The sequence below is a fragment of the Rhipicephalus sanguineus genome, unplaced genomic scaffold (assembly GCF_013339695.2).
Source record: "Rhipicephalus sanguineus isolate Rsan-2018 unplaced genomic scaffold, BIME_Rsan_1.4 Seq621, whole genome shotgun sequence".
Lineage (NCBI taxonomy): Eukaryota > Metazoa > Arthropoda > Arachnida > Ixodida > Ixodidae > Rhipicephalus > Rhipicephalus sanguineus.
Window position 1 is genome coordinate 149983 of NW_023615640.1, and position 13558 is coordinate 163540.

The 13558-nt window shown below is 46.2% G+C and overlaps 1 protein-coding gene across 1 annotated transcript; it reads right to left on the reverse strand.

Annotated features, from left to right (window-relative positions):
- Nucleotides 1-240: 240 nt before the first annotated feature.
- Nucleotides 241-12186, reverse strand: LOC119377923 (monocarboxylate transporter 10). The gene is made up of 4 exons (XM_037647214.2): nt 12024-12186; nt 10479-10622; nt 7955-8830; nt 241-683 (listed from the first exon to the last, which is right to left on the reverse strand). The coding sequence occupies exons 1-4, from the start codon at nt 12184-12186 to the stop codon at nt 490-492; spliced, it is 1377 nt and encodes a 458-aa protein (XP_037503142.1). The 3' UTR covers nt 241-489.
- Between the last annotated feature and the right edge of the window lie 1372 nt (nt 12187-13558).

Here is a 13558-nt window from a genome sequence, read left to right on the forward strand (position 1 = left end):
GGTCTTCGGGGCTTCTCCTGATGATAGACCAAGATGATTGTTGGTCAATCGCTTCTTTCGCGCTTTTTCTAGCACTTGGTCGCGCTTGCTCCGCCTTTGAAATTGTACGATAATGTTAGTGTTCTTTTCTCTCTGGTGTTTACTCTGTGGCACACTTCTATATCAGCACTTGTGATAGCTTCGCCAACAGCATCCCCCAACTTCTTCAGGACATCTGGAATGCTTTCATTGGGACTTTGCAACACGCCCTCGATTGACCTTAAACTCGACAAATAATATTCGATGTTACAAATCATTATCAATGAACGCTCGTGTAAAATTTAGGTGAGGTGCTGACAGATAAGACACGCCCTATTTGATTGGACTCTATAGCGGGCCAGATTCGTCTTTTGTTGCCGTTCGCTGTTCTGTGTGTTGCAGTTTCCCCGGCAGCTGGAGTTTCTTTCAACTGAAGGTAAATACAACCGCTGCTCACTGGTGTTTGAGTCATTACATGGTGCAGGGTTCCTTCATATGCTGTAACTCTGGCATGTCCACTTCATGGAATATCTGTTCCCGCCGCTGTCTTCTCAGAATTACTTCCCGCCAACTAAGTAAGCCCAGCAGCACTGCATGAAGCAGACACAGGACGGCAAGCATGACGTAAAGGTAGTCGTACGATCCGTTCTTGTCTCGGAAGAAACCTGCAAAGAATGACGAAATTCGATTCAGTAAGATCGCGAAGCTTGGTCATGTGCAACAAGCTTGAAAAAATTGAGGAGCCATTCCACTCTTTGGTGGATGATTGCCAGATAACCTGTTCAGCACACGGTCCAGAGGCGACTCGTAGGAGAGCAGCTTGCTTTGTAAGGTGAAGTTGCGAACATGCCCATCAACGTTCCAACCACCGCGCGTAGTCTACCACTACACATCGACGATGAGACCGCCGTAGAGGCATAAGTAGGTTTACACAAACAAATGTACCAGCGTCATGGAACCTCTTCCTATAGAAGAATCAAATATTTTTGGCCTCCTGTTAAAATCATGAAGACCAAGCAACAACCAGGGCCTCACAGTATACAGAAAGAGTTTCTCACCCGATACGCTGAATAGAGATCGAAATATCTGTATATAATTTTGTACCGTAATTTTAAGAAAAAGTTCATTGCCTAATGACAGGAAGATGGCTCAGATAATACGAATAAACAAATCAGGCAGTGAAACTGATGGCGCCAGCTATCGCCCGATATCCTTAACGAGCACAATATGCAAGATAATCGAACACACTATTCTTATTATATCACTACTTACCTTGAAAAAAAGGATCTTGTCACAATTTTACCACGGCTTTCGTAAGGGTCTCTCTACATTTACACAATTTTCCGAGCTAATACGTGTGTCCTCAGCCACTGACCGTCAAAAGCATATCGACCTCATCTCACTAGACTATTCAAAATCATTTGACTTGGTATCACACCGAAATCCAGTCAGAAAATTGCAGGCGACAATAGGTAAATGTTCAATTACTAAGTGAATTAGCGCATATATACAAAACGGTCACACTTTGCTAAAATAAATCAACAAACGTCGGAAGTAACCGTAGTTACGTCAAGTGTACCGCAGGGCGGCGTCTTCGCTTCAATTTGATTCTTCATTTATACTAACGATCCATCGGAACACAAAAAGAGATTAACTCACCGGCCGATCACATTATCCTTAACAATGCTCTAATTTCAAGGTCAGAATCGTGCGTGAAGTGGCAGATGATTTTACACGTAATCAATATTAGCCTTGCTAATAATAAGCTGAAAACAAAAAAAATATGAAATTTTTCCTTCACCACTGATGACACGCAAGTAACTTCACACAAGCAGCACAAGTACCTCTCTTGAGATCTTGCATGGGAGCGCATGTAAGTACGTTACGTCATCAGCATTAAAAGACTATTTGTTCCTAAAAGGTGACTCCCATGCACACTACTTCAAACAAAGCTGTTAGCACATAAAACATTCATTCCACCAACAATAAAATACGCTGACGTAGTCTGGTTTCAGGACACAAGTAATTTAATACAGAAGCAGAAAGGTGTACAAAGAAGGCCTGTAGGTTTGTATACAAATACAGGTTATTTGATTCACCCTCTGACATAATTGCGAGAGCTGGACTATTAACACTGCGTAATCGTGCTAAAATCACACTCCAAAACATGCGCTTCCAACTTATTCATGCCGTTTGCCAGTGACAGCTGTAGGTTTATATCCAAATCTGAAACTAAATAATCGCACCACAAGCATTCATTAACATTTCACGAATACCTTTTTAACACCAACTGCTTCAGAATTATTTCTTCGCGCAGGCTATTAGATGAAATAAGCTAACCTGGTGTATACTACTAGTAATGATCTAATAAATTTCAACTTTGTCTGATGACCACATTCGAACCACCCACGTTAAATTTGGTGTATTTTTCTTAAGTAGTTTGGCACCCTTGAGTGCCTTCTGGATATGTTCATTTATGTCACTGCCGTCCACAGTCAGTTTTGTTCATATTTGCAATCTCTTTTAGTAACTCTCTTGCGTCTGTTACTAAATTAATCATGTTCCACTTATCTGATCTTAGTGTTATTACTATGATCTATCCTCCTATTAACTACTTATATTGCATAGGAATTGCAGTCATGCATGCTCACTTTCATTTTCTGTAAATGTATCTGTTCACCTTGTTTGATTTCACTCCTGCAATAGTCCCCAGTAAGACTGGGAGTATGTGCAAATAAATAAAATAAATAAATAAATAAATAAATAAATAAATAAATAAATAATAAATAATAAAATGTGAGAAAGCCGGCTTACAAAACCAAGTTTACGCCCATCCCTTTAAAGTCGGCTTCACTACTAAACGCAAATGCATTCGTTTGAAGGCATTTTCTCAGCAGCAATATAAGGCTTTTCATATAAGAATACGAAGGCACTTTGAGGTTCTTTCATTATTTTGATAATTCCGCGCTATCGCCGTTCCTTCGTCTTGCAGGCACGAAGCTTTTCGAGAGTCCTAACCATGATGGTGGAAAATACAAGGCAATCATATGGTTCGGATATTTCATGCTTTGCAAGCGTCGGTGTGTAGCCTAGTGAGCAGAAGCAACATAGCCTATAAGTTTTCTCTACATTGAATTACACGCAAGTGCCGTTTCTCCTGCGCATAAATACCATGAAAGGAGACTGTGTGTTGCCTACTAGTTAAGGTACATTCAAAGCTGAGGCGCCCTTGTTCAAACCTCAGCGCCGGTAACAAATTTTTTCCACTCTAATAGTTTCTTCCACCACTTCATAGAGGGCGGCAATTGTCCTTCTTTAATGCTTCCAATTGCTGCAATACGCACTAACATCGTTATTGCTTCCTAGACGGCACTAGGAGTTTTCTGAGTACAAACGGAAGGACTTAGCCATATACAGCATCAATATAGAAGTTTTCATCAACTTGGACGCATCACGTATTAAACAGGGCAAAGTCGTTGCGAAGACACTTCGCGTTTTAGTGTTAATTCGACTCAAACTGTCATTTCGGAAGTATTTTTCTTCTATAAGATTGCAGCGTAAGGTGAACTAACCATTAGGTGTAAACGTAGAAAAAACACAGAAAGTTATTCGACAGTATAACACTGTGTCCCCTGTTATACCGACGATAGGACGCTTTCAACTGTCAGAATTTTCTATAAAACAATTGAAGAGCCTGAGGTCACTGCTGTCTTGTAACATGGCGTTTTACTAACACTCCATCGTAAAAAAGCGCTGTCATGGCTTTTAGGTTACGTATTTTATCTGCATGCAGGAATCTCAGATCAGAGCCTAACGGCAACAAGCTGCCCTATATACTGGCTGCATGCAGTTCGTACGTGCTGAATAAATGTACATATACAACTCGTTTTGAAACCTAAAACAAATTTCGGCGGTTCGTTCAAACCTACTCTACCTGTAAGCCAAGTCATTTGTACTATTAATGGATCGATTTATTAGTTCTGCGTTAAATTCACTATTTACTTCAACCTTTTAAATAATAATAACGTCTGGGGTTTAACATCCCAAAATCACTATATGATTATGAGAGACGCCGTAGCGGGGGGCTCCGGAAATTTTGACCACGTGGGGTTTTTTAACAGGCACCTAAATCTAAGTACACGGGCCTCAGACATTTTCGCCTCCATCGAAAATACAGCCGCTGCGGCCGGGATTCGATCCCGCGACCTTTGGGTGAGCAGTCGAGCGCCATAAGCGCTAGACCACCGTGGTGGGGCAACCTTTTAAATGGGCGCATCGTTCGAGATCGCAGCGGGCGCACATCACCGATTGTCCCGTTGCGCGCGCATTTAAGTCGTGGCAAGTTTGCGGCGTTATTCGTTCAGGCGAGATAATTGCCTTCTAAAGGCCCAACCGCATGCACGCGATTTTCGAGCGACAGGATTTGCTGCCGCGGAAGGCCATCCGTCCCTCGTCGCATCGCAGGTTTCTGGAAAAGCAAAAAAATCGCTTGTCGCCCGGATGTGAGCATGACGATTTCCGGCAATATAACAGCAACCCTGATCCTCGCTTCGGTTAAAATTTGCTCTTGTGCTTCTTATGGGCGCGTGCTTCAAGGAATGCAAGTTATAGACCGCCTTCTTTACAGCCACATCTCACGCGCAGAACGAGGCAGCGGCCGTATTTTCTCGCTAATCTTGTTGTTGACGGTTCGTTTTGATGTTTCGGGGGAAGCTTGCTGCATTGTTGGTAGCTTGCTGCAATGTCAACATCGTCGTCGTTTGAAGTAGCCCTTCTCATTGCGAGGCAACGATGTGATGGGCTACGGCTTTTCTTAAACGTTCCATGACAGCAAGAGGAAACGTTGTCGAGATGCGCCTCGTGGACTAACCCTAACATAACGCAGCTGCAAAGTGCGACGTAGTAGTGTACGTTTCTAGGCGCCCCCTCAAGATCACGGCAGGTACTACTGTCGCGGTTACAAAAAAGATTGCTAAAAAAAAAAAAAAGTCACGAAGCGCTTTTATGGCTCCCTTATTTCACACAAGACAATAATAAATTTAGCATGATGCATTCATCTACTTTGTAACTATTTTTCGCAATTTATCTGCGTGCAGCCAATAGTTTTAAATTGAGCAACTGTGACACTCCCGCGAAGACTTGGGTGCTCCCTTCGCGACGCGATAGCGCGACGTATCCCGATTGTCGCTGTCGCTCGTCGACGACGCTCAAAATTCGCGTGCATGCGGTTGGGAGGTTAGCATGTGTAGCGGAGAAGAAAAAAAAAGCCAGGCCTGCGCGCTACGCGCAGCACAGTCACAGCGAAAGCTCGAAGAGCGGCCTTTCCAGAGCCCGTTCGAAACTCTCTTGGGGCTTCTAATACAAACACGCATGCAAGGTATCCACTACACCATAAATCATATTTTTGTGAAGTAGCGAAGCACCCCTATGCCACTCTTTGTCTTTGTGCGGATAAGCGAGGTACCCTATATACGTCTGTGAGGCACTATGTCATTTTTTTTATGTGCACCCTGTTGATGCTGCAAGTGACTGATGACGATGAGGAATTGTGGCTGAACATTTTGTAGTGGGTGGGAAGCTTTAAACCACGCACTTGTTGCGCAGGTAGCATTGCGCGACGCCTGGTTGCTATTTTACTCTTCTGCCACGCTATATTACCTATGTTAACACAATTCCTTGCCCGACACACGCCTGTATAGGAGTTTCAAGCACCAGCGTGGCTAGGTGGTGGAATACTCGACTGCCACCCAGAGGGCCCTGGTTCAAACCGCATCCGATCCTCAATGTTTTTTTTTAATTATCTATCTATCTATCTATCTATCTATCTATCTATCTATCTATCTATCTATCTATCTATCTATCTATCTATCTATCTATCTATCTATCTATCTATCTATCTATCTATCTACTATCTATCTATCATCTATCTATCTATCTATCTATCTATCTATCTATCTATCTATCTATCTATCTATCTAGCCGCCTACGTCTGGGAGAATCTCCTGATCATTTCCGTAACTTGGTGTAGACCAAAGTTGACATGGGAGCATAAGAGGATTTGACGAATATGACTGTCGGTTCACGATATGAATAACGTGAAAATACTGCCGCGTACGTCGTCAAACTCTTTCCGCCAGACAAGTGTGGCACATAACCGTTTCCAACGAGCCGCGGTGAACGGGTATGCACCACAGGTGATTGAGAGTTTACATCTACCCAGTAACAGCGAGAACAGACATTAGTAATTTAATGCGCGAACGTTAAGGAAAACCGAGTTCGGCAGCGTTGACCCAGCGAATGCAAATAATCGAGAATGCATGGCTGGTGAAATGTGTCTTCACAGACGTCGTTGAGCGTTTGTGGTGCATTCTTTCGCCCCAAGCGCGAAGGAATGAATGTTACAGCAGCAAATTATAATGTCACGCCAAGAACGGCAAGGAGCTCGAAACTTGCAACGCGTTGCTCAAGCAGAAAGGGCGCAAGGAACGCGCACACACAGAATGAGCGCGAACTAACTGTCACAGTTGTAACTTATTAATGTGTGAGCAGCGTGCTCCTTTCGCAAAAGCGGCCGCTGCGGTGAGCGAAGTGACCTTCGTGCTCTCAACGCAAACTTGCGGTGAGAGTGCAAGACGTACACACCACCGCCATCACGAGATATGCCCGCGAACGAGCTACCACACCCTGTAGAGGGGCGCGCTCATCCGCGTGGGGCGATTACCTTTAAAGCGCGCTCTTCGAGCGCTTCGCGCCCTCGCGCCAGTGATAACGAAAACAGGCTGAAGTGCCGCCATCGGTAAATGGTGTATATAAATAGCTCGCCGTTAGCAAGGCAAAGAACGTGCTGTCTGTGGCCGAATTGTTTCGCGCCCCGCGCTGTGGAGCGAGGGGACGTAACTTTTGCTGCTTTTTTTTCTTTGTCAACTGTTAGTCTTTATATTTTACAACGTCATATCCGTGACGGAAACACGTCAGTAGAGCCGTGGTGGACCCCGGCATAAAACACTTTCGTGTTAAAATTAGAATCCCAGCAGGAATCAAGCCTAAGCATTCTGCGTGGCAGTCGGCGTACTACCACAGAGCCACGCCTGGTCTGGAAACCGGTTTAAAAGAACACCCTATGCAGGCGTAATATCGGTGCAAAGTGAATTGTGGTTGTGGTGCTGGCTATCTAATTTTACAAGCAGGAATACATTAACGAAATTTACGTATATTCACATGATTGCATCATATAGTGCACTTAGTTTCGGTAATACTGGCGTATTTACTCTAACGTGAGTGCTGACGTTACGTCACGCCATAAGTTGCCCTTTAAACGCCAGCGTTGTCAGCGAGCCTGGTAAGCCCACGATGTGCACACAGCTATTACACATACAAAAACCGTCTATCCGCCTCGTAACGCTTGGCTCAAAGCCATAATACACAGCATAGAAATAGTCGCTGACTGCTTCGCATGAAACCGATTCGCTCAACGCGTAGGATCTGCCGAAAGTTTATTTTTTTAATTTTTCTTATTTCCCGCGATAGCGGTTACGTACACTGGCGGCGGCGGTAGAAGACTATGCTATTGTTGTAGTGACCTCATAACAGCTTTCGCTGTAAAACTTGAGAGACCGGGTTTGAAGCGGCACCAGGCGGCACATAGTTGAAACAAAACAGGCACTTAGTGTGGCACTAGCGATGTTCAGCGCGCCGATGGAAAAATAAGGAAGGCGGAGCTCAGAACCCACCATTGAAATAGGAAGTTCAGGACAAAGCATGGCTTATAAAGAGCGTAACATTTCATCGTCCGTATCTCGTTCATACAAGGCGCTTCGCTTAATTTATGATGCGTCTGATTTACTGTACTTACACTCTCACGTCATAATTTTTAAAAAGACCACTTCTCTGGTTCATTTATAGATATTAGTAGAAACTCAGTAGGAAAAGCACTAACCGATTATGGAAGGTCCAGAAAGCCACAGCGGTACCGACAGCAGTCCTCCCACACCACAGCAGAAAGTGAAGCACTCCAAGCCTACGTGGTCTGCGACGATCACCGACTTCATGCACAATACGTAGCCCTGCGCAACTCCCATTACCGAGGCCGTGGCAACCAGACCAGCGTATGTTGACACCTGTGTTAGCATAAAGAAGCAAATGGCGGCAGCTAAGAAACTCGCCGAGACCCCAGGGCAGTGACGATAGCAAAGTTTTTCCGTCGCAAAAGGAATGACCACCCGGCCGACGAGAAGTCCCACGGAGTTGTAAATCACAACTTGCTTGCTGTCTTCGAGCGAGGAACCTTTGTCGACACCGTAGGCGACCACCGTCGCGTTGAAGGTCACGAATAGGTACTCACACATGGCAGAGTAAAATAGAGCCGCGTAGAAAGGCCAGGTACGCAGGCTTGCCATGACACTTGCAAACGAACTGGTAGGCGCAGACGGGCGGTGAGTAGCAGACAGTTCTTCTGGTAAAACTCGAGAACTTGGCGAAGGCAACTGAACATGTTGGCTGGAAGCTTTGTTCGCAACTGGGTTATAAGTGTTTTTCCCTGGCTTTTGTATAGAGGCACATAAAGAAATGCGGGTTGGGCTGGGGGATTTGATGAACATTGTGAATGGGACGACGTGCAGCAGAAGACCGCCGGTTATCAGAAGGCTTCCCTCAACGCCGTACGCATTCGCCAGGTGCCATAGTAGTTGTGTACCAGCCATTCCGGAAACGGCTCTGAATACCCACATTACCGCGAATGCGGTGCCGGAATATTTGTCGAAGTATAAGAGGATGTACAAGCTGAAACCCAGCAGAGCTGTCCCGATTCCGGCTCCTGGAACGAGAGAAAAAACGAGTAATGACCTTGTGTTCTGACAAAGCAACTTTCTGCGAACGTTATGTACTACAATGAATTCGTCCGCACTACTCGTCCACGCCTCTTCCCATTCCTCGGGAAGAGGCGCGGTCGAGGGTGGTCGTGGCAAGGGGTTCCCCTGAGGTCCGCAAGCAGAGCTCCTAGAAAAGTGCCCCAGCCTTCGCAGCAACGTACTGTGGCCTGGGATGCGTGACCAGGAGGGTGACCAGCTCGCACCAGCGAGACCCTTCTCCTGAGGACGCGCAGATGTTCTGCGGCTACGCTCCGTGGACCGCGCACCAGACGAGGAGCGGTACAGCCGCCGCAAGTACCTGACGCGGCGGTGACCGGCAACTGCGGGTACCGGACGGTGCAACAGACGGTCGTGCTCCTGTGAAGCAACGCACTTCGCGGACATGACAAGTCGTCGTCTCAGCACTGGAGCCGCCAGGTCAACGACATCAACCAGTTACGAAACTGTAAATATTTCTTTAGTTTTGAGATTTCGTCGGGATATTTGTTTTCACTACTTCTTGTGTATATAGTTTTTTGTTTCTTACATAAAGAATTTTTCGTTGTCCTCGGTGTTCCTGTGCTGTGTTTAGCTTCTAGAGACCATGACACCAGCCTTACTGAAATGCCTTACTGAAATGCAATATCATAATAGAAGCGTTTCTGGTCTCGTCTCATGAGACCGATATGATAACTCGCTTATCTGAGGCGTCCCATGCAGCTGGCAGCAATATTCACCACGAACGATTTTTGAGAGATAGCCTTGCTGCGTATAAACTGAAGCGACTATATCTGCTGTCTACGTCTCTGTCTTTTGCCTCCGTTTTATATGCGCTCATCATTCGAAGTTATGCATCTTTACCAACCTGGCCAACTTGCCGTTCTGTGTATACCTGTAAATTTCAGCACACTATATAATGGGAAGACCAGTTAATCTGGCATCTTGTTTGCTGCTCCTTTGCACTAAATTGTCTATAGTTTGCATTTTGCGCACAAGAAACTAGTGTGTCATTATGGCTATTCATCATGAATGTAGACAACGTGTTGATTTCTGTTGATTTCTTGAAGTATAACCACGGAAACTAATTACTTCCTTGTTTCATAGCTGGCCGTCATGTTTTTGAAATGAGGTTTACTCATTAAGGTCATAAAGTAATATTTGCATACTAATTGTTGCCTTACAACGGACTCATCTAAGCCAGCAAGAAACGCGCTTTCAGCAACCAGACACCACTGTGAATATTAGAGCAGTGGTCTCATTTCTGGGGGACCACGTTTTCACTTTTCGATATCTGGCTCCAGACAATTTCAACACCCATAATAAATGTCACACTCAAAACTCTAAAACGCGAGAAGAGCACGACTATATCCCTCTACACAAGAAGCGTAGCCGCGGTGTTGCACACCGAATATGTGCCCTCCCCTTTGACTCCCTTCCCCTCCGAGTGTATTCGCTCTCCCATGGAAAATCTAGCAAAAAAAAAAAAGAACGATACGAACAAGAACCCGTCTGCCCAGCCTACGCAGCCAGTAGAGGGGTTGCTCACGCGAAAAAAAAAAGGAATAATTCCGGCCTGCAATGTGCTCAGTCAATTTACAATGTGCTCAGTTATACCGTGGAGAACACCGAAGGTAAAAGTCATCCAGGCGATGTTCGGAGCGAACGTGGAAGCCACGAGACCAAGTGAAGCCAGGAGTCCTCCCACCAGCGTGATGTGAAAGACAGACAGCTTGTCTTGCAGCGCGCTAACGGCGATACCTGCGAAGAAACAGAATCGCCACCATGCAAAAACAAACGAAGAAAATTGTTGTGTTTGCATAGAATAATCCGATTTATGTGGTGTACTTATGCGATGGTTGTCTTTCGGAATAGTAAAAACTGATAACTTCGTAGGATTTGGCCCGATAGATAACAAAATTCACGGTGCAGAGCTTGTATCCACTGCGGGAAATGTCAAAGTGGCAGTTAGACATGAAAAATTAAGTTTTAAAGCAATACAGAATTGGAAATCTTGTGTTTCTTTACGTTTTCCGCAAGAGTACTTCCTTGAGTGATCCACTGGTAGCAGTTAGTGAACTTGAGTTCAGAAATTTAAGTAAAAGGCGTGTGGTTATGAAGTTGGAATTTGCTATGGTGGTTCGGATAGTTTTTAAGCACTAAGAAATTGCTATGAATGACACTTCCGCCACATCTCCGAGAGAACCTTACGGCTGCAAGTGAGTTCAGACGCATCCTGGTGCCTTACGGATATGGCATTCCACAGCAAAACAGGAAGACACGGCTTCGATTCCCACTCACGGTGTAGCGTGTCCATGGCGTGAAAGTGTAAAAACGACTTTTTACTGAGGCTTACGCGTTTGTCAAAGAGCTGCGTGAGGCCAACGATAATGTGAAGTCCCGCACCAAAGCGTGACTCAGAATTATATCGCGTATTTTTTATAGTCTCATCTAGTTCGCTGGCCTGAAGCATTGCAGCCACTTCACGTCATAGTGAGGTGAAAGCGCGGTGCCCTCTTGCATGATTACTCTCGAGCGGACAGTGCACCGCCGAAGGAGCGAGATATAGCTATGATACTTCAACACCAAATGGAACATCTTAACAACTCCGACAGCAACGTTTCCCCTTTTGTGACCGCGTATTTACTAGTGCCATAAAATACGTAACAACACGTCACCTCTTGAAGTACGCTACAGACAAAAATCTTAAAACAGACAAGGTCTTAAAAAAACCATGCTCTGAAATTTCGAAGCATTTGAGACGGTTTTTGTAACAGAATTATTTGCATATTGCCCTAACAAGTCAAGCGTGGTAGAGCTGCATATGTACTGCATACGCGAGTGGCAATATGCTAACGACCAACAATTCCACTCGATAACATCTTCCTTGTACTCACAGGAGCGGCATGGTATAACTACTCCCGATAACTACTCTCTAGCAGCAAGGAAAGTGTCGCAAAAAGTTCACGTATTCACGCTTTGCACAACTCAACGAAGACGTCGTAGGGTGTGACGCACTGGTGGTCAATACTTGTGGATGTCTCCCGAAAAATTGAAGCCACATTACCTGCGTTTGCTCAAATATACGATGCAGGAGATCTTTCTATACAACGTTTGGCGCCCTAACTGAGCTTGTTTAGTTCAATAAGATTGATGACATACACACACAGCTTCCAGCGATGACCAGTGCACTCGCGGGCCAGGCGGCCTCCGCATGGTCGATCCCGTACTTTTTCATGAAGAGCACGTAGAGGAAGCCGTAACACGAGCTGTTCATGACCAACAGAAGGCCGAGAATGCTGAGGCGAACGGCACGCTCCAGCATCTGTCCATCGGTAGACGCCGCCGTGCGAGTTCCGGTGCGGTCAATGGGGAGACACGTACTGCCATTTCAGCTGCGTAATGAAAAGATAATTAGGAGAATGGGGATTTGATTTTAATTCATATCTAAATACCTGACTGACGCGTCTTCTTGTACTCCCTCTCGTACGCAGCACTTCGTGTGCTGCGCACTCGGCCTTTACCATTTCTTAGGCAATACGTGTGTCCAGGTTTATTACTTCTCATTTCTAAATACGCCAAACTGGCTTGTCGTGGGTGCCAGGAAGGCGTCGTTTTTCTTGAATCAAGCGGTTGATTTGACATCTTGCGCATTTTGCGGAGGCGTGCTGTCACCGTTCTGGCGAAATGGACTTCTCTCTGCTTGCTATCTCACTCAGAATGCATTTTGTACACCCACCCGAACAACAATCTAACAAGCCCTTCCGATTTGGTGAAGAAGACTAGGCAGAAGTTTCCTTGTACATTTCTCACGATTTCGCAACACATCCCAACCGTCCTAAATTAGAAGCCTCGATAAGCGCCCCTGTACGCTTAATTTACATTTTAGGGCGTAGCGCCTCTTAGTCTAACCTTGTCCCGTCAGGCGTAACCGGCAGTCGGCAATCTCCCGAACAGTATAATAGATGGCGCTGTCGCATAGAAGTACATACAAACTGCAGTTGACTGATGATATCTAGATGGTGCTGTACACAATCTGTGTTGGTCCAATAGAAGTGTGGGCAATAGTGTGCTTGTGTGAATCGCCACTAAATGGCGGTGGAAGTGCCGCTACTCTCCGATTGGCTGCTGCGCGGGCTGTGCCTGGGTGCGCGGGGAACGAGTGCCTCTCTCAGTCTCCTGGATCGTCGCCGTACGTGTCGGATCGTTGGTGGGGCATGGACGAAGCGGAGCGGCGGGTGCGGAGGGCCGCGGCGGCTCGTGCTCGTCGCCAGGATCCCGCGGTGCGAGCCCGAGAAACGGCGGCAAGCGAGCGCGGCGCCTGGCAGACTCCGTGACTGTGCGCGCCAATGACTCCGCGGCGCAACGTGCACTGCGAGCATCGGACCCCGAAAGGCGAGCCCGAGAAGCGGCGGCGAACCGAGCGCGCCGCCTGGCAGACCTTGATGGTGCTCGTGCGCGGGAAGCGGCGACCAACGGCGCCAGTGGTCTCACATTCAAGGAGCCGACGCGCGGTTTGAGCGGGAATTTCTCGCTCATTCGTTTGGCCACAGTTGCGACGTGTGTGATCGACTTTGGTTCGATAATAACCTCACCGCGGTGTTTCGCACTCTTTATATGATGTACTGGGCGAATTTGACGGAAGAGTTTTCACGGTTTACCGATGATTCCCTCTGGAGCTTCGCACGACTCATCAT